The 21,736-nt window shown below is 37.6% G+C and overlaps 1 protein-coding gene across 2 annotated transcripts in view; it reads left to right on the top strand.

Annotated features, from left to right (window-relative positions):
• The window catches only part of ankfn1 (ankyrin repeat and fibronectin type III domain containing 1), a 109,000-nt gene that overhangs the window by 8,848 nt on the left and 78,416 nt on the right, over positions 1-21,736 (top strand). For both annotated transcript variants that reach the window (XM_055004693.1, XM_055004692.1), the window contains exons 4-5: positions 725-933; positions 8,950-9,206. In XM_055004693.1, coding sequence (XP_054860668.1) covers positions 725-933; positions 8,950-9,206 — 466 coding nt within the window. The remainder of the gene's footprint in view (positions 1-724; positions 934-8,949; positions 9,207-21,736) is intronic.

Genomic DNA, 21,736 nt, shown 5'->3' with positions numbered 1-21,736 from the left:
TTCCAGGCGTTTCTGAGATGGTTCCAGGCGTTTCTGAGATGGTTCCAGGCGTTTCTTGGATGGTTCCGGGTGTTTCTTAGATGGTTCTATGCGTTTCTTGGATGGTTCCAGGTGTATCTGAGATAGTTCCAGGGGTTTCTGAGGTGTTTCCAGGTGTTTCTTAGAAGGTTCCAAGCATTTCTTGGATGGATCCAGGTGTTTCTTAGATGGTTCCAGGTGTTTCTTAGATGCTCCAGGTGTTTCTTAGATGGTTTCAGGTGTCTCTGAGATGGTTCCGGGTCTTTCTTCGATGGTTCCAGGTGTTTCTGAGATGTTCTGAGGTGTTTTTGAGGTGTTTCCAGGTGTTTCGTAGAAGGTTCCAAGTGTTTCTTGGATGGTTCCAGGTGTTTCTTAGATGGTTCCAGGTGTTTCTTGGATGGTTCCAAGTGTTTCTTAAATGGTTCCGATCTTTATTAGATGGTTCCAGGTGTTTCTGAGATGTTTTGAGGTGTTTCTGAAGTGACTAATTTACCACACATGTGAAGACTGAATCTGTGGAATTATTTATTCCTTGTTGAGGCTCCTGTCATGAACTTTGTCCTTCGCGCGAAAAAACAGAATCGAATTCTTTTTACCTGAAAACCTACTTTCCATTATTACCTTTGTGGTTCTGGTTTTGGTTCAGATTCTGGTTCTGTTTCTGGTTTTGGTTCTGGTTCTGACTGTGGTTCTTCACCTCCTGCAGGTCGTCACAGAGAGACTGCAGCTTCCTGACTCCAGCTCTAGGGAAGGAAGTGTCCTTCCTGTCCACTCCTCTGCTGCCCATCCTGTCCTCCACCCCTGATGCTGCTGCAGCGGCCCCTGCTGGAGACTCCGCCCCCCACAGCAGCGTCAATGTCAGGAAGCGGCGGCGACTCGCTGCCAGTCCGGGAGGCCTCCACTGGACCCCTGCAGGTGAGTTTAACACCCGGTGACAAGATGGTAGAACCTCGTCTCAGGATACAGCTCATTATCACCTGCAGAAACTTTATTGATAACTGATGGTTGACCAGATTAACAATCAATAACTGATTAATACTGATCAATGAATGGAAGACAGTGGAGATCTTGGAGAAGAGACACAGGCTGTTGTTATTGATGTTTATCTGTGGGAGCACTAAGAATGTTCTGATTTTGAAAACTGATATTCAATGTAGATTCAAACCCTCAGAGGATCCTTGATAAACAATCTTTATTTGTGAAGGTTTTTAGTGAAATATGTTCATTTAGATGTGACATGGATTCAGGTGAGGTGAATAATTCTTATTACCTGGTTACCACAAAGAGACTCGAAACATCTACAGAGACAAAAAGTGACCATAAAGAGACATAAAACAACCACAAAGAGACACAAGAGAACCACAAAGAGACACAAAACAACCACAAAGAGACATGATGGAGGGCAGGTAGGTTTTATTGTTGCGTCTGATACATGTGCATATAAAATACATATACAGTAGTACATATACATTAGTATATACTGTATACAGTAGTCCATATAGAGTAATATATATGTGTGTGTGTATATATATATATATATACACGCACGCACGCACACACACACACACACACACACACACACACACACACACACACACACACAGAGTTGCATTTACTGTATACAATAGTACATAAATCATTTAACACTCTGCTTATGATAACTATCATTTCTGGTTCCGTCTCATTTAAACCAAACATGGTTCTGTTCCTGTTCAGTGTCAGAGGATGTAGGTACTAATCAGCTAGATGTTGTTTCTTATCTACCAGGTAACCAATGGGCAGATCTCCAGGGAGCTTTAATTAGTGTTCATCACAAGTAGAAACTAACGGAACCTCTTGGATGTTTAGAGTTCCTGTTAGCTGGAGCAGCAGGTGAGCAGGACGTAGCAGCTGCAGGTATCTGACAGGTTCCAGGTGTTTATTTGATGTTTCCATGTAATGGGTTTCTTAGATGGTTGCAGGTGTATCTGAGATAGTTTCAGGTGTTTGAGTGGTTGCGGGTGTTTCTTAGATGTTTCCAGGTGCTTCTGAGAAGTTTCTTGATGTTTCTGAGTGTTTCCAGGTGTTTCTTTGATGTTCTGAAGTGTTTCTGAGAAGGTTCCAGGTGTTTCTGAGATGTTCTGAAGTGTTTCTGAGAAGGTTCCAGGTGTTTCTGAGATGTTTTAAAGTGTTTCTGAGATGTTCGGAAGTGTTTCTGACATGTTTCCAGGTGTTTCTGAGATGTTCTAAAGTGTTTTTGAGTGTTTCCAGGTGTTTCTAAGATGTTCTGAAGTGTTTCTGAGATGTTCTGAAGTGTTTCTGAGTGTTTCCAGGTGTTTGTAAGTTGTTCTGAAGTGTTTCTGGGAAGGTTCCTGGTGTTTCTTAGATGTTCTGAGGTGTTTCTGAGAAGGTTCCAGGCGTTTCTTTGATGTTCGGTTGTGTTTCTGAGAAGGTTACAGGTGTTTCTGAGATGTTCTGAGGTGTTTCTGAGATGTTTCCAGGTGTTTCTGAGAAGGTTCCAGGTGTTTCTTTGATGTTGTGAGGCTGCTGCTGGGTAAATCTGTGGACGTGCTGCATGTCAGGAATGTTTCTGCTGTTTATTCTGTTTAAAGCGTTACTTCCTGTCCAGTTCCACCCAGCAACAGATCCATAATGACTTCCTGATGGACAGATACTAACTATGGAGAACATCCATCAGGTGTTTCCCCGACTACAACTAGAAGTAATCCTCATTCAGCTCCTGTAGAGATGAACTGAGATGATTGATTCAGACCTCCTGAAGGTATTATTATTAAAATGTGTTTTTAATTAACTACAGACTCTGTTGATGTTATTTTTGTTTGTGTGTTCCTGCTGTTGGTCACGTTCTCGTCTGTTCTCTGAATCCTCCTGAGGATCTGTTTCCTCTCCACTCGCTTCACTGCTTCTGTTTTCCTCTCAGATTCCTGACGACTGGAAGCTGGTTTCAGATCTGCTGACGAATGTTTTCAGTTTAAGCACATAAATGAGAACATGAAGTTTTTCTTCATCAGAGGAATCTTTGATGCTCAGGTTCCAACTGTCTGAAGACTGAACGGTTCATACAGATTCCTGAGATGAAGTTTAGACCTCAGAGAAGTTTGGTGTTTTACTTCAAGGGTGTTTGTCTTCCTTTGTTGCCATTTTTTTTCTCTTTTTATGGTTGCTTTGTGTCTCTTTGTGGTTGTTTTGTGTCTCTTTGTGGTTGTTTTGTGTCTCTTTGTAGTTGTTTTGTGTCTATGTGGTTGTTTTGTGTCTCTTTGTGGTTGTTTTGTGTTTCTTTGTGGTTCTTTTGTCTCTCGTGGTTGTTTTGTGTCTCTTTGTGTTTGTTTTGTGTCTCTTTGTGTTTGTTTTGTGTCTCTTTGTGTTTGTTTTGTGTCTCTGTGGTTGTTGTGTGTCTCTTTGTGGTTGTTTTGTATTTCTCTGTGATTGTTTTCTGTTTCTGTGGTTGTTTTGTGTCTTGTGGTTGTTTTGTGTCTCTGTGGTCATTTTGTGTCTCTTTGTGGTTGTTGCGTGTCTCTTTGTGGTTGTTTTGTGTTTCTCTGTGGTTGTTTTGTGTCTCTGTGGTTGTTTTAAATCTATTTGTGGTTGTTTTGTGTGTCTTTGTGGTTGTTTTGTGTCTCGTGCTTGTTTAGTGTCTTTGTTGTTGGTTTGTGTCTCTGTGGTTGTTTTGTGTTTCTCTGTGGTTGTTTTATGTCTCTTTGTGGTTGTTTTGTGTCTCTTTGTGGTTGTTTTGTGTCTCTTCGCGGTCGTCTTGTGTCTCTTTGTGGTCATTTTGTGTCTCTTTGTGGTTGTCATGTTTTTTTTGTGGTCTTTTGTGTCTCTCTGGTCGTTTTGCTTCAGTTTTTGGTACTTCCTACGGTAGTTTCTGCAGTTTAGATGTTTTTTCATTGAGTCCTGACTTCAGTTCACCTTCTATAAAATCTATCTGAAGCTCCTCCAGGTAAATCTTCTTCTCTTCCAGTCGGATGCTTAAATTCAGACTGTAGATCTCTGACAGAAGCAGAAAAACTCCCTGACATTTAAAAAGTCCCTTCATCCTTTTATCCTGCTTTGTTTTCCCCGTCTTTGTGTGACGCTCAGTGACGTCTGCTGCTCCAGAAATAAACTCACTAATGTTAAAAATGAATGGATGTCTTTTATGAGATCCACAAACTTCTGTCTGTTGACAGGAAGTAGGCGGTAGAAGAAAGTCCAGAGACACATGAAGACCTTGCAACTCTTTGATAGAACGATTATTTAGTTTTTTCTTTTTATTGTAGCACGGTCGATAAATCTGATCAAAACTAGCAGAATAAATAGAAATGTGGCAAAAAAAAAGTCCAGTTTGTGTTGCTGTGATGGTCTGACTGGTTTCCAGTCTGAGTCCCTGATTGATGACATCACAGACTGGTTTCCAAACAGGAAGTTGAATTTGTTCTTTCAGATTCAGGCGAGGTTTCCTGATTTAAAATGTTAAAACCTTAAACTCCGGACAGCAGTTGTGTCTTGTGTTATTTGTATTAGTTTTGTTTCTTGTTTTTTTAATGTTGAGGCACCTTTTGTTCTTGTTTTCTTTCTTTTGTGCATCTGTGTGGGTGTTTTATATCTCTTTGTTGCTATTTAGTGTCTATTTGTGGCTTCTTCATGGGTTTTCATGGTGTTTTTGTGCCCATTTTTGGTGGTGTAGCATCTCTTTGTGGTTGTTTTTTTGCCTGTGATTATGTGGTGATTTTGCACCAGTTTTTTGTGGCTTTCTGTCTTTTTTATGATTTTGTGTGTTTTGTTGTTTTTTTGTGTCTCTTTGTGGCTTTTGCACAGGGTTTTGTGGTTGTTTTGTGCCTGTTTTGAGGGGATTCTTTTTATGTGGAATTGTGTCTCTTTATGGTCATTTTGTCTCTGTGGTTATCTTTGTGATGATTTGTGTCTCTTTGTGTGTTTTGTGGGTGTTTTTTGGGTGTCTCTTTGTGGTTATTTTGCATTTATTTGTTATCATTTTGTGTCCCTTTGTGTTGGTTTTGCATCTCCTTGTGGTCATTTTGTGTGTCTTTGCAGCTTTGTTGTGTGTTTTGTGGTGGTTTTGTGCCTATTTTTGTGTATTTTCATTTCTTTGTGTTAGTTTTGTGTCTCTGTGTATTTTTGTAGTCATTTTTTGTCTCTGTGGTGTTTTTGCGCCAATTTTTGGTGATTTTTCGTCTTTGTTGTGTGTTTTTGTGGTGGTTTTGTGCCTGTTTGTGGTGGTTTTGCATTTTTTGAGGTGGTGTTGTGTCCCTTTATGATCATTTTGCCTCTTTGTGGTTGCTTTAAATCTCATTGTGGTCCTTTTGTTTCTCTTTGCAGCTTTATTGTGCGTTTTTGTGGTGGTTTTGCACCTATTTTTGTGTTTTCTTTGTCTCTTTGTGGTGATTTTGTGTCTCTTTGTGTATTTTTGTAGTCATTTTTTATCTCATTGTGTTTTTGTGGAGGGATTCGGGTTTGTTTTTGGTGGTTTTGTGCCTGTTTATAGTCATTTGTGTCTCTTTGTGTGTCTCTATTTGGTATTTTCTGTGTGCCCTTTCTTTGTCTGGATGTTAGTTTGACTTCTGTCCAACAGATGGAGCCACGACTCCAACTGTTAGAGGAAACACTGAAGTCCTGAACACACTAAATAAACAACATGCAACATGTTAGATGGAATTCATCATTAGGGTCCGAGCACCAACTGTGCGACGACCCTATTGAAATGCAAGGAATTATTAATTTAATTTTCTCATTTTTTAACAGATCCTTAGTTTCAGTATTTTTATTACATCATTGTCGTCACGAAGCAACACAATCGGCACCTTCAGCTGGCAGCGTTTTCATGGAAACATCTCAACCGGTTATTCTCTGATCATTTTTAAACACTTTTTATTCTTATTGATTTAGTTTGTTGACTCAGGACTGTGGTTACCATAGTAACACACAACATAGCAAACACAACAGTGGCGCCTTTAGGGAGGAAATTCAGAAAAAGACTTCAATGATGGTTGAATTTTTCTCAGATTTTCGGTTAATACGAGCACAGATGGAGGAATTTAATTAAAACACTTTATTACAAACACAGATATACACACACAACAAAACAAGACATAAAGAACTGTTACAGTGTTTCTGAAGATGTTTCTTCAGGTGTTAAACGGTGTTAATCTGGTCATATTATGGGATGGATGGCTGCATCTGTGATTCACTGCAGAGGTTTGATGTCTGTGTTGTTCTACATGAATCCAGTCGACCTCCTGCTTCTCGCTGAGCAGATTTAATTTAGTCGAAATCATTTTGGAGCTCGTTGTTTTGCCGTTATGTTCAGCCTCATCACTCGACGCGGCAGGAGTCGTTCTGCACGCGCTCAGTGTGATCTCCTCCATCAGTGTGTGACTTTACTGGTTTTTAACTCGAGTGTTTGTTTGTGTAGAGTTAGATATGCAGCTGGTAGCTCTGGTTTACTGGAACCACAGTGTTGTTTTATCTCAGTGTAGAGAGAGTTTACTGAGGTGGATGGTGTGCAGGGACAGTTATTGTTCTGAAGCTACAATCTACAGATGTTCCTAAACGCCTCACAGTCACCACTAGAAGCTTCTGGTCTCCATCAGTTACTGCAGCAGCTCAGACTGAATAAAATAAAATAGAATAACTTTACTGTCATCATCCATGGGGGCGGGACGAACATATACAGCTGAGAGACCAAAGTTTAGTCTGAACTGAGTCAGATTTACCTGAAACCAGGTGAGTTCATCTACCTGGACACACACAGACCTGCTGAATGTGGTCAGAAACAGTTACCATAGAAACCTACAGTCAGACGCCGCTGTCATGGAAACCTACCATGAGACACAGTTACCGTGGAAGCCAACCGGAAGACACAGCATCGAAACCAACCAGGAGACACAGTTACCATGGAAACTTGTAATCAGATACAATTGTCATGAAACGTAGAGTAAAATGTGACCTACAGTCAGACACCGTTGCCATGGACACCTACAGACGCAGTTGCCATGGAAACCTACAGTCAGACACAGTAGCCATGGAAACCTACGGGCGCAGTTACCATGGGAACCTACAGACACAGTTGCCATGGAAACCTACAGATGCAGTTGCTATGGAAACCTGTAGCCAGACACACTTGTCATGGAAACCTACAGACACAGTTGCCATGGAAACCTACAGTCAAACACAGTTGCCATGGTAACCTACAGCGAGATGCAGTTACCCTGGAAACCTACAGTCAGACGGAGTTGCCATAGAAACCTACCATCAGAAGCAGTTGCCAGGGAAACCTACCAATCAGACACAGTTGGAAACCTACAGCCAGACACAGTTGCCATGGAAACCAACAGCGAGATGCAGTTACCATGGAAACACACTTGAAATTAAAGGAAAAAAGAGATGAAACTACAACAATAGGTCAGTGCACTGAAATGGCCCACGGACAGAACGGGATGTTTTTTGTTTCATTCTCACTGGAATTAATGGTTGAATAGAAAAATCTTTCTTAAAGAGCTATAAAATAAACACTCTTTCCCTTTGAGTTCTGAGTAGTATGTAGGTTGCCATGGAAGGCTACAGTCAGACACAGTTACCATGGAAACCTGCAGTCAGACACAGTCGACATAGAATCCTACCATCAGACGCTGTTGCCATGGAGACCTACCGTTAGACATTTGTTTTTGTTTTGTCTTATTTTTTCTGTTTTGTGGTTTTGCGTCTCAGTTTTGGTCGGTTGGTGTCGTTTTTTGTTGTTTTGTGCCAGATTTTTATCATTTTATGTGTCTTTGAAACACTTTTCTCTCTTTGTGTCACAGTTTTGTGTTTTTTGTCTTGTTTTGGGCGATTTGTGTCTCGCTTTTGTTGTTTTGTCTCTCGATTGTCTTGTTTTGTGTCTAATTTATGTTATTTTGTGTTTCTTTGTGGTTGCTTAGTGTTTTTTTTCTCTCTTTTCTGTCATTTTGTGTCTCATTTTTTTGGTTTTGTGCCATATTGTTGTTTCATGTTGTTATTGTTTTGTGTCTCATTTTGATGAATGTTACATCCTCTGGTGGTCATTGGTTGGTACTGGACTCTGTGTGGGGAGATATCTTGTGGAGACTGTATTGTTTACAGCTGGCTGAAGACCGAGCTCCAGATCCCACCTGGTAGACATCAGGAAAGATTGACCTGGAGCTCCAGACCTGCTCTCAGCCCTGGTTCTATCCACCTCCTGACCCGCTGGATTGGTCTGCAACTCCTAAATGTTGGTGTTCATAGAGGTCTAGATGTTCATAGAGGTCTAGATGTTCATAGAGGTCTAGATGTTCATAGAGGTCTAGATGTTCATAGAGGTCTAGATGTTCATAGAGGTCTAGATGTTAATAGAGGTCTAGATGTTCATAGAGGTCTAGATGTTCATAGAGGTCTAGATGTTGGTGTCCATAAGGGTCTAGGTGTTCATAGAGGTCTAGATGTTCATAGAGGTCTAGATGTTCATAGAGGTCTAGATGTTCATAGAGGTCTAGATGTTCATAGGGGTCTAGATGTTCATAGAGGTCTAGATGTTCATAGAGGTCTAGATGTTCATAGAGGTCTAGATGTTGGTGTTGGACGTGCAGAGGTACAAACATTTTAAGTTTAGGAACATATGAGGCTGAATTTGCTGAATGTTTCCATACAGATACCAGAAATAAACACTGAACAGAAGAAACTGATGATCATTCGACTCTTGACAGTAAATCTGTTTATTGATCCACATGGAGCTGATCGATCAGGATTCAGAGAAACTGTCAGGAAGCTTCAGGTGCTTTATGTGAGTCCTCATGTAGTTTTAATGCAGCAGCTCAGGTGGTCAGTTACCTGAGACACACACACACACACACACACACACACACAGAGGTAGGTGTGTGTGTGTGTGTATGTGTGTACTTGTGGTGTCTGGTAACGTTGGTGCGTCTCTGGTTTCTGCAGGTTCTGTTCAGCGGGAGTTCTGGTCACCTGATCCGCCTCCTGGGACGTCGCCGAGTGTCGCAGCAGGTGGAGGTGGGCGGAGCCTCCCTCTGACGGCGGTGGGCGGAGCCTGTCCGGCGTGGTCCAATGACCGGGCGTCTCTGAGGAAGACGGTCTCTGTGGACGACCGTCTGCTGCAGCCAGCGGCTTCAGAGCAGCGACACCTGAAGCTGCTGAGCCGTCTGGACCGAGGACGCAGGAAACTCCGCAACATCCACGTGAGTCTGACCTTAACTTCTACTGGTTTAACCCTCCGACGGGTCAGAGAGTCAGGGTTTACGTCAAACAAATCGCCAAAATGGAAATATGTTTTCAATCAGAACTGTAAAAACACCCAAGTTTCAACTTTCTGACAGTCTTTGAATGCATCATGTGTGATGTGCAGTTGGATCAGAAGAACTTTAACCAAATTTAAGCCTAAAATCACTTTATTCTACTTATCAAATTCAAATATTCTTAGCGTTATCAATAAAAAACACAGAAAACAACAACAAAAACATCATCAAAACTGCAAAAAAATTTTGACAAGTTGCTTTGTGCACAAAATTTGTCCAAAATGACTCAAAATTTGTCTAGAAAGACACAAAATTTGACCAAAACAACTCAATTTGTTGAAAAGACTCAAAATTTGTCTTAAAAGAATCAGAATTATTATTTATAATTCTTATTATTATAGAATTGACAAAAACTTTGTTCTGCATTTAAGAATTCTCCAAAGTAATCAGTTTACTTTAATTCAACTCAAATTCAACACTACAATTGTAATATTTAGTCACAATATTAACAAAAATCTGTTGATTCGACATGTTTCAGTCATGTTTTCAGTCACACACACACGCACACGCACACACACACACACACACACACACACACACATATATATATATATATATAAAATACAGGAAGTCCTTGGTGTAGGACGTCATCGACCTACGGTGTTTCATTGTTCCGTGGAACTAGTTGAAGTGCGGAGCGGATGAATACGTCGTCATGTGGTGCTGTAAGACGGTTTTGTTTCCATTCTCTGGTTGTACGCCACCTTGGATTGTGCTACATTCACTAACTTTTTGCCCTTCATTATGGCTCCCAAGCATAAGTCAGACTCTTGTGATGCTTGGAAGAAAAGGAAAGCCGTCTCCATGGAAGTGAAACTAGACGGAATAAAACACTGGGAGCAGGGCCAAGCACTGACCAACATCAAGTTATAAAAACAGGTCAACATATTGTAGCGACCCTCTGTGATAAATGAGTGAGACTTTATCTGGTTCTCTGCTGGTTTATTGAACCTTCACACAGGCTACTGTGGGCCGTAGCCAATGCCAGAATAACTAGAAAAACCCCAGAACTTAGCTCCAGAATTAGCCGCCATTCCCAGCTCTCTCTACTGCTGACTCTCAGCCAATCAGAGGTGAGCTAACTAAACATGGCACTTTCACTGACATTAGGTAAATCTGGAACTGAACAATAAACACTGAAACCTCAACATCAACAACAATATCAGTCCGTTACAATATTCTGTTATCTTCTAGTAAAATGATTCATACATGCATGAAAGTCGTTGAAGAACTGATCGATATTGTGACGCACGGAACGGATTTGTTTACATTTTCACTGGAGTTCCGACTTACAGGAAATATTGGCTTATGTAGATCAGTAGGAATGGAACTCTGACGTAAGTCAAGGACACCCTTTGTATAGTTGGTTGTGTTGTGTGATTGTGTTGTGTGTTTGTTGTGTTTATGTGTTGTGTGGTTGTGTGTTGTTGTTGAACTGTGTTGTTGTGTGTTGTTGAACTGTGCCGTTCCACTCATGTTGCAGTGAGTCAGACACCAGATGGACGAACAGACCAGCTTTAATAAACTCACAGCTTCAGACTGACTGAAGCCTGTTTCCTCTCTGAGACAGAGTTCATTTATTCTGACATCAACCAACCTGAGGCTCAGAATCCTCACATTTAAACCATTTTCTCATTTTACTTTATGGTTCATAAAGTAAAATAATTGGATTTGATCAAACTGACAGAAAACCTGCAGAAAATTCTGATTATTTTTAGCTGCAGGAACTTGTTTTTCATTTTAGAGCATCCTGAGCCTGTTTCCATGATCTGACCACCAGAACCATCCTTGTAGAACCGCCCCTGTAGAACCGTCCCTGTAAAACCACCCCTGTAGAAACGTCCTTGTAGAACTGCCCCTGTGGACTGTGGCTTGTTTTTGCCATTTTGTGTCTCATTTCTATAGTTCTATGTCTCATTTTTGTAGTTTTGTGTCTCATTTTTGTAGTTTTATGTCTCATTTTTGTAGTTTTGTCTCATTTTTGCCATATCGTGTCTCATTTTGTAGTTTTGTGTCTTGCTTTTGCCATTGTGTCTCATTGTTTTAGTTTAAATCTAATTTTTGCCATTTTGTGCCATTTTTTTTAGTTGTATGTCTCATTTTTGTGGTTATGTCTCATTTTTGTAGTTCTGTGTCTCATTTTTGTAGTTTTACGTCTCATTTTTGTTATTTTCTGTCTCATTTTGGTAGTTTTGTGTCTCATTTTGTAGTTTTGTGTCTCATTTTTGTAGTTTTAAATCTCATTTTTGCCATTTTGTGTCTCATTTCTGTCGTTTTAAATCTCGTTTTTGCTATTTTGTGTCTCATTTTGGTAGTTTTGCATCTCATTTTTGTAGTTTTGTGTCTCATTTTTGATGTTTTGTCTCATTTTTGTAGTCTTAAATCTCATTTTTGTCATTTTGTGTCTCATTTCTGTAGTTTTAAATCTCGTTTTTGCTATTTTGTGTCTCATTTTGGTAATTTTGTCTCATTTTTGTAATTTTATGTCTCATTTTGTAATCTGTCTCATTTTTGTAGTTCTGTCTCATTTTTGTAGTTTTATGTCTCGTTTTTGTAGTTCTGTCTCATTTTGTAGTTTTGTGTCTCATTTTTGTAGTTTTGTGTCTCATTTTTGTAGTTTTATGTCTCATTTTTTTAGTTTTGTCTCATTTTTGCCATATCGTGTCTCATTTTGTAGTTTTGTGTCTTGTTTTTGCCGTTTTGTGTCTCATTGTTTTAGTTTAAATCTAATTTTTGCCATTTTGTGACTTTTTTTAGTTTTATGTCTCATTTTTGTTGTTTTACATCTCATTTTTGTTGTTTTCTGTCTCATTTTGGTAGTTTTGTGTCCCATTTTGTAGTTTTATGTCTCATTGTTGTAGTTTTAAATGTCATTTTTGCCATTTTGTGTCTCATTTCTGTCGTTTTAAATCTCGTTTTTGCTATTTTGTCTCATTTTGGTAGTTTTGTGTCTCATTTTTTTAGTTTTGTGTCTCATTTTTGTTGTTTTGTCTCATTTTTGTAGTTTTAAATCTCATTTTTGTCATTTTGTGTCTCATTTCTGTAGTTTTAAAGCTCGTTTTTGCTATTTTGTGTCTCATTTCGGTAATTTTGTCTCATTTTTGTAATTTTATGTCTCATTTTGTAATCTGTCTCATTTTTGTAGTTTTATGTCTCGTTTTTGTAGTTCTGTCTCATTTTTGTAGTTTTGTGTCTCATTTTTGGAGTTTTGTCTCATTTTTCTAGTATTATGTCTAATTTTTGTAGTTACGTCTCATTTTTGTAGTTCTGGGTCTCATTTTTGTAGTTTTGTGTCTCATTTTTGTAGTTTTGTATCTCATGTTAGTCGTTTTGTTTTTCTTTGTTAGAGTTTTGTGTCTTTGTGGTTGTATCGTCTTGTTTTTTTAATAGTTTTTTTGTCTTCCTTCCATCATTTTATATCTTATTTATATTGTTTAGTGTCTTTTTGAACTAATCATTTATTCCAGAGTAGAAAATCCTAATCATCTCTGACTGTCTGCTGCTGGCTGGAGATCCTGATTGTTCCATTTATTATTCTCTTGCGACGCCGTTTCACTAAATTTCGTTCCTCTGCGACTAAATTGCTTCTCGGTTATGTTTTGATAGAAACATATTTTCTGCCAGATCACGTTTGTTTGTATCACAAATAAATCAGCACATCTTTACCATTTATTTTACTCCTTCTCATCCAGCCAATCATATACTGGATGGACTTGTCACCATGGTAACCCACTGTATATATTATTGTTATTGTCGATTCTCAATTTAAATCATTTCAATGCTGCGCTTAACCTCTTTGTTAGGCTGCAAAGATTCCTCTCTGTAGGAAAAAAAATCATTGATTATAAAAGAAGTTAAAATATCATGTTAACGTCTGAGGAGCTGCTGTTGGTGGATTTCTGATGTTTCTGCAGTTCGTGAAAGTGATGATTGTCGGTTTCTTTGTTGGAATGGGACAGTTTGTTTTCTGTGGGCGGCTCTGATTCGTCTGTTCTGCTGCTTTTTGAAGGCTGAGTGGGTTTAAAGGAGATGACGGAGTGCTGAGTGTGTTTTAGAGGCTCTGAAGGTCAGATCTGTCTCACTACAGAACGGGACTATTTCTGTCACAAGAGTCTGAATGAACAGAGCTGGAAGCGTCCTGACTCTGCAATCGTTCATTCTGCAGAACACAGAGAAAAACATCAACATCCCCAGTTGTTTTTGTCATTTTGTGTCTCATTTTTGCTATTTTGTGTCTTATTTTTTTCAGTTTTGTCTCTCATTTTTGCTGTTTTGTGTGTCATTTTTGTAATTTTGTCTCTTATTTTTGCCATTTTGTGTCTCATTATTGCTGTTTGTCTCTTTCTTGTCATTTTGTGTCTCATTTGTGTTTTTTTCTGTCTTGTCTTTGCCGTTTTGTGTCTAATTTTTGCTTTTTTGTGTATCATTTTTGTCATTTTGTCTCGTTTTTGTCGTTTTCTGTCGTTTGTGTCTTCAAGAATGCTTGATTTCTGTCAGATTTTTTATCATTTTTTTGTCTTCCTTGTGTCTTTTTATATTTCATTTATGTTGTTTTGTGTCAGATGATGATTATATTTCACTCTCAAGCTTCATTGTTTGTTCTTATATGAAGGTTTTTAGCTTCTTTAAGCTCGTGGTTTTGTTTTTTTCAGCTCACAAACTCTCATCATTGTCAAAGTTTAACCATTAAAGAGGATAAATATGATTTATTTTAACACTAAAAAAGACAAAAAAGGCAAAAATATAAGATAAAACCAGAGAACGACCAGTAAAATAAACAATGTGGGAAAAAAAGAGAAAAAAGGAAATTCTTGTGCAATCTGATACTCAGAAAACAACAAAATATGACAAATAAAATACAAAAAAACAGCAAAAACACACAAAAAATATTTAGAAAATAAGCAAGATATTACCAGTAGAACAACAATAAAGAGAACAAACGTAAAAAGAAGACAAAAGTTGTCCCAAAAGAGACAAAAATCACCAAAACGAGACCAAAGAAACCAACAAGAAGAGGCAGAAGATAATGTAAAATGAGATACAAAAAGATTAGATAGAACTTTATAATCCTGGAGAATCATAAGGATTACAGCAATGATAAACAATTCAGATTGTCTCAAGACTCTTTACAGAACTCACGTGACCTGAACCAAAATGAGACGAACAGAAAAAAAAAAACAAGATGGGCCCAAAAAGAGAGAAGAAACAGCAATGAAAATCAGCCAAGTGACAATTTAGTAGCCAGAACCTGTAAAAATAAATAGAATCTGATTTCCAGCTTGGTCTTTGAACGCATCAGGAAACTAATAAAGTGTTTGGACACTTTCTGTTGAAGACGCTCAAAGATCCGCGTTCAGTTTTCAGACTGAAGAGTCGATTTGAGGCAGAACTTCACTTCCATCCAAGTTTCCTGTGATGAGGAGACGAAAAAAAAGAAAAAACCAACGACTACGAAGAACAGAATCCATGAGAGAAAATAAACAATAGTTTAAAGATCTCACACTGGAAACCAAACTAGAACTGGACTGGACGCTGGATTGGATTGTTCTCCTGTCTTTATGACTAAACAAGTGTTGAAAGTTTCAGCTTTTTGTTTCCACAGAAGAAAACCTGAGACAGAAAATACAGTAAAAGTAGAGTAATAATGACACGAACAGGAGATGAAATCAGATGAAAAAAACGTAGTGACGTTTATTTAATCCAGATTTCGAACCTTTTGTCTGTTGGAACTCCTTCAGGTAGTCAGTAGCCAAAATGACAAAAATGTGTCCAAAATGTCTTGTAAGTTGGACTCAAATTGTCCAAAATTGCTCAAAATTTGTCCAAAATGTCACAGAAATGTTCCATAATTAGTCAAATGACCAAAAATTTTGCAAAATATCCCAAAATGACTCTTTCTTTTGACCTTTATATGTTATTTTATGACTTCTTATTTAGGAAATTAGACATGTTTTATGTACAAAATAGGGAAAATCTGTAAAATAACAGCAAATTGGAAGAAAAAGTCCATTTCAAATTGTCTAGAAGGGCTCTTATTAGATTCCTGACAGACTTGAAGCCTTTGTTGTTGTTTAGATCCTCAGTAGTGATGATCGTCCTGCTAAAGGAGTGGAAGTCCTGCAGTTTGTCTCTAACTTGGACCCTGATGTTTTCCTGCTGAACCTCTAACTGGATAATCGGCGTTCTGAGGATAATGCTGCTTCGATCAGAGGAGCTCTGTGACGCTGAGTGATGGATTAGTTCCTCCTCTAACTGCTTTCTGGACCCTCTGAGGCTTCGCCGTCGCTCTCTCAGCACTGAATCATGGTCTGAAGGCCGACTGATGTGGATCTGTGAAGATCTGTAATCTGCTGCTTCCTCAGTCTGACAGACGGCTAGCTGCAGGTTTCAAAAACAAAACAAAGTGAAATAACATGAAAAAAACGTTCAAAAAGAGATAAACAACAACAAGATAGAGGCAAAATATACAACAAAGAAACAGGTAAAAAAAAAAGAGAGAGAGAACAGCAAAACAAAGACATGATGGGACCAAGAAGAGACAAGAACCATCAAAACAAAGAGGCAAGATATTACCAAAATGGAACAATAACAAAAAAAAGAGAGAAAACATGACCCAAAAGAGATGAAAACGACCAAAATGAGACTAAAGAAAACAACAAAAAGGCAAAAGATGTACAAACATAAGATGAGATAAAATAAGATTAGATAGAACTTTATAATCCTGTGTCAGCTATTGCTCTGAAAAAAAGAATTACACAACATTAAAGCTTATTGATTATTTCAGCTGTAGTACTGTATGTTGTTAATCTGATTATCGATTATTGATTATTTCAGCTGTAGTACTGTATGTTGTTAATCTCATTATCGATTATTGATTATTTCAGCTGTAGTACTGTATGTTGTTAATCTGATTATCGATTATTGATTATTTCAGCTGTAGTACTGTATGTTTTTCTATCATCCGGTGAAATCTAACCTCCATCCTGTTCAGTCTAAAGCAGGTCTTCCTTCAGTCTCTTTCTGCTCCATGGTTTCAGTAAATAAATGAATTCCAGGTGACAGAAACATGCTGCGTGTTCAGGTGTTTACCTGTCCTCACTTTATTACCTGTCCTCACTGTATTACCTGTCCTCACTTTATTACCTGTCCTCACTGTATTACCTGTCCTCACTTTATTACCTGTCCTCACTGTATTACCTGTCCTCACTTTATTACCTGTCCTCACTTTATTACCTGTCCTCACTTTATTACCTGTCCTCACTTTATTACCTGTCCTCACTTTATTACCTGTCCTCACTGTATTACCTGGACCTGGAGACCAACAGCTGCTGACCAGAGACCTGAATTATTCAGTCACTGATAAAACCTGGAGGAGAACCTAGTCTGTTCGCCTGGTAGTTTATCTGGTAGTTCACCTGGTAGTTCGTCTGGTAGTTTATATGGTAGTTTGGTAGTTCACCTGGTAGTTTATCTGGTAGTTTATCTGGTAATTCATCTGGTAGTTCACCTAGTAGTTTATCTGTTATTTTATCTGGTAGTTCACCTGGTAGTTTATCTGGTAGTTCACTTGGTAGTTCGTCTGGTAGTTTATCTGGTAGTTCACTTGGTAGTTCGTCTGGTAGTTCACCTGGTGGTTTATCTGGTAGTTCACCTGGTAGTTTATCTGGTAGTTTATATGGTAGTTTATCTGGTAGTTCACCCGGTAGTTTATCTGGTAGTTTATCTGGTAATTCATCTGGTAGTTCACCTGGTAGTTTATCTGTTATTTTATCTGGTAGTTCACCTAGTAGTTCATCTGGTAGTTCACCTGGTAGTTTATCTGGTAGTTCACCTTCTATTCAAATTAATATTTTCTTATGTGATTTTACCAGATAATATCTGTAATTTACCAAAATGGAAAACAAAACCACAGTTAAAATTTTTTTTAACCATTCTGTAGTTGATAATATAGAATTAATTTTTAAATGACTGCAAGTTTCAGTTACAAAAATTAATTTTTGCTCATTTAAATACTATAAAAATCTGTAAACTTGCATCCAAATGTTGTAAAAGAATTAATTTCCATTTATTATTATTTGATGTGGACGTTTTTTTAATGGTTTTTGTAATCCTTATCTTTTTACTAAATATTATTCAAATTAGTAGTTTTTCCTGTGATTTTACCAGATATTATCTGTAATTAAACAAAACCAGAAAACTACAAAAAAAACTTACTTTTGTTCTAGTCGTTAACATACAATTTATTTATAAAATAACCACAAATATCAGTTAAAAATAAATATTTTTCCCCTTCAGATACTATAATAATCTGTAATTTTTCAGCCAAAACGTTGTAGAAGAATTAACTTCCATTGACAGCAACACAGATTTTTAATGTAGATGTTATTTTTGGTGCAGTTAAAATATAAATTAATAGATTTTCTGTGATTTTAATGTTTATCTGTAATTTAACCAAACATCAGACATCAATATTTTCTGCTTTCTTTCCTCTGTGACACCAAACTGAAGATCTTTAGACCATTTCTCTCCAGTTTCTGACATTTCAGACCAAACATCTGATAGAAAAACTGTCGTCAGATGAACCAATGAGCTGGTTGTTAATGAACTTTAGGTTTTATCTGAATGGAACCAGACTGACATTAAAGATCAGAGACAACACTCAGGATGACCTTCAGGAAATACCAGCAGAACAAGGAGTCAGCTTCAGGTCAGTGGAGATGAAAAACTCCTCGTTTTTGTCCTCAGGTTCAGAACGTCCATCTGAAGATCTACAGACTCAAACATGGACCAGAATAATTCACCTGAAGATGTAAAATAGAGAAATGAAGCTTTGGTGTTTTAACCTTCTACAGAGAAGAAGCTGAGATGTTTCTGACAAGTTTGTTTTGGACTGAATTAAACTGAAGCTATAGACAAGTAATTTAGTGGCTGAGGTGGAAATAAAGTTTCATCAAATGTCTTGTTTTGTCCAAAGATCTTCAGTTTACTGAAAGAAACCAGAAAATTTTCATATTTAAGAAGCTGAAATCACAGAATTTAGACTATTTCTTAGGTAAAAAATTACTCAAATCAAATACTTGATTTCCAAAGTAGTTGGAATTCAAAAGCAGAAAGTTGCTGGAGGTGACCAAACCAGAGCTAAATCTATTTTAACATCCATTATATTGGAACCTTTTCCAATGCAGTTTGGTTTATTTTAGGCCTGCGACTAATACTAATTTTATGGATGAGTTGATTTGTTATTTGGACTCTAAAATGTCAGAAAATGGTGGAAAATGTGGATCAGAGTTTCATCAAATGTCTCGTTTTGTCCAAATATATTCAGTTTGCTGTCACAGAGGAAAGAAACCAGAAAATATTCACAGTTAAGGAGCTGAAATCAGATAATTTAGTCTGTTTTGATTAAAAATGGACTCAAACCACTCAAATTGTTGGTGAATATTTTATTAACAGTTGACAACTAATTGTTCGTTCTTACTCTCAGAAACAGCAGAGAACCTTAAAAACCTCCAACGGAACGTCTCATAACAACCGAATTCATCCTGATTCTAAAACCTGCTGGAGGCGACCAAACCAGAGCTAAAAATCAGAATTCATTCATCTGACTGGATCTAAATTGGAACTTTTTCTGGAGGAGTTTAGTTTGATGAAGGTTCATTTGATTAATATTTCTTGTTTTTTTTCTGTATTAATCCATGAATTTACAGTTTAAAAAAATACTCAAATCGATCATAATAGTTGATGACTGATTGGAATGTGTAATTAATTATTGTAGCCCTGATGATCGGACAATAACTCAAACCATGAACAGAAATAAATGTCCAGTCTGGTTTTCGTTACAAACACCTGGAAATGTTTCACAATAAAAGCACTGATAAGAACTGGAAGATTTATGTCCACTGGAACTTTGATTGCTTTTTTCTGTCGACTGTTGCGTCCTTAGTGGACTCATTTTTGAGAAGGTTTTAATCATTTTGGATGACTTTGGAGTCATTTTTGAGAAGGTTTTATTCATTTTGGATGACTTTGGAGTCATTTTTGAGAAGGTGTTAGTCGTTTTGGACGAGTCTGGAGTCAATTTTGAGAAGGTTCCAGTCGTTTTGGACGACTGGAGTCATTTTTAAGAAGGCTTTATACATTTCGGATGACTTTGGAGTCATTTTTGAGAAGGCTTTATACATTTTTGATGACTTTGGAGTCATTTTTGAGAAGGTGTTAGTCATTTTGGACGAGTCATTTTTAAGAAGGCTTTATACATTTTTGATGACTTTGGAGTCATTTTTGAGAAGGTGTTAGTCATTTTGGACGACTCTGGAGTCATTTTTAAGAAGGCTTTATACATTTTAGACGACTTTGGAGTCATTTTTGAGAAGGTGTTAGTTGTTTTGGATGAGTCTGGAGTCAATTTTGAGAAGGTTTTAGTAATTTGGACGACTCTGGAGTCATTTTTAAGAAGGCTTTATTCATTTTGGATGAATCTGGAGCCATTTTTGAGAAAGTTTTATTCATTTAGGACAAGTCGAGTCATTTTTGCAAAGGTTCCAGTCATTTTGGATGAGTCTGGAGTCATTTTTGAGAAGGTTTTAGTCATTGTGGATGAGTCTGGAGTCATTTTTGAGAAAGTTTTTGTCATTTTGGACAACTGGAGTCATTTTAAAAGAAGGTTTTAGTCATTTTGGATGAGTCTAGAGTCATTTTTGAGAAGGTTTCAGTCATTTTGGACGAGTCTAGAGTCATTTTTGAGAAGGTTTCAGTCATTTTGGATGAGTCTGCAGTCATTTTTGAGAAGTTTCAGTCATTTTGGACGAGTCTGGAGTCATTTTTGAGAAAGTTTTAGTCATTTTTTGATGAGTCTGGAGTCATTTTTGAGAAGGTTTTAGTCATTTTGAACGACTCTGGAGTCAGGGTTTCTCAGTAAGAAGAAGCTTCATCAGGGTCCATCTGTTCTTCACATTTCAAATGTTTTGTATCTGGATTAAATCAGATGAGATCTGGGTCCTCAGAACCCCACCGTGAATCACAGAACTGCAGATTTCTCAGAACCAGGATAATAACTTAAAAGTTTACGAACAAATTGATTCCCGTGAACTTTTCCAACATGGTCTGTTTTCGCCCTGTGCATGTTAAGCATAAATTCCACAAAAAGGCAGAAGACCAAGCAGCAGAAATAAATGTTAACATAATCACTAACTACCTTTCAGATTAAAATGCAGCCCAAAGTGTTTTTACATTTAAAACAACAGCAGTGAGAGTCAGAGGTGTAAAAATCTGTTTACTGTGTTCAGAGACTCAAAGAGCAAAGAAAAGCACCACCGGCACATTAAAATAAGAGGTTTAAAAGTCACTGCAGAGCACATTAACTTCACCAACAAATAAATAATAAAACCTGAAGCTCACAGAATAAAAGCTCAGCGGGATGCCGACTGTTTTTTAGAAGTTTCTTACGTGTGTAGCTGACTTTAGTTTTTAACAGTAAAATATCACAGCAGCAGTAAAGGTTTAAAAGACAATGAAAGAGGTTTACAGTGGAGGACAATCCAGAATAACAAAGCTTTATTTGGACTCCTGTGGATGGTTTTCATACAGAGCCGTTCAAAGTATTTTACAGATGGCTGATAATCCAACAAGTAGAACATAAAATTCATCTATGTTAAGAAGGAAACAATAATAATTATATTTAAAAAACTAAATATGAAAATAAAATAATGACTAAAAGCTTGATTAAATAGATTAAAAACACAGAAATAGATTAAAGAGAATCAAATTTAATGAAATAAAACCAATAAATTCAAGTAAAAACTGACCCACGTGTATCTGTTCAAACCTCAACCTGATTCTTTATTTACATCTGCTGGAAGTCACAGTTTGTAGCAGGATGCTAGGGATGCTAGTTGCTAATCAATAACCAGCAGCGCGATCGATCAACAATCAATAACTCAATCAGAGGACAATGAGACAAACGGTGCATAAAAAGTTTTCACCCGCTTCAGAAGTTTTTCCTTTTGTTGCTTTTCAACATTGAATTATGATCAATTAATAGAGACTTTTTATACAAAAAATTACCAAGAAGAACTCCTTCATGTCAAAGTGAAGACAGATTTCTAGAAGGGCAAGAATGTGCAAAAAAGAGACTAGTGAGGGAGGCCACCAAGACTCCTATGACTCCTCTGAAGGACTTCCAGCTTCAGACTGTCCATCCAACAACTGTTGTCTGTTCTTCACCAGTCAAAGCTTTTTGGAGACAAAGAGAAAGACTCTGATGGAAAAAGCTCCAATTAAATGTGGACTAGAGTTCACCAGAAGACATGTGGAGACTCTGAAGACACCTGGAAGAAGGTTCTTTGGTCTGAGGAGACCAGGATGGAGCTTTATGTCCATCAGACTGGATGATATGTTTGATGGACACCAAACAC

The sequence above is a fragment of the Amphiprion ocellaris genome, chromosome 18, assembly GCF_022539595.1.
Source record: "Amphiprion ocellaris isolate individual 3 ecotype Okinawa chromosome 18, ASM2253959v1, whole genome shotgun sequence".
Lineage (NCBI taxonomy): Eukaryota > Metazoa > Chordata > Actinopteri > Pomacentridae > Amphiprion > Amphiprion ocellaris.
Note: the sequence above shows the minus strand (reverse complement) of the source record. Positions and strands in the feature narration are given on the sequence as shown.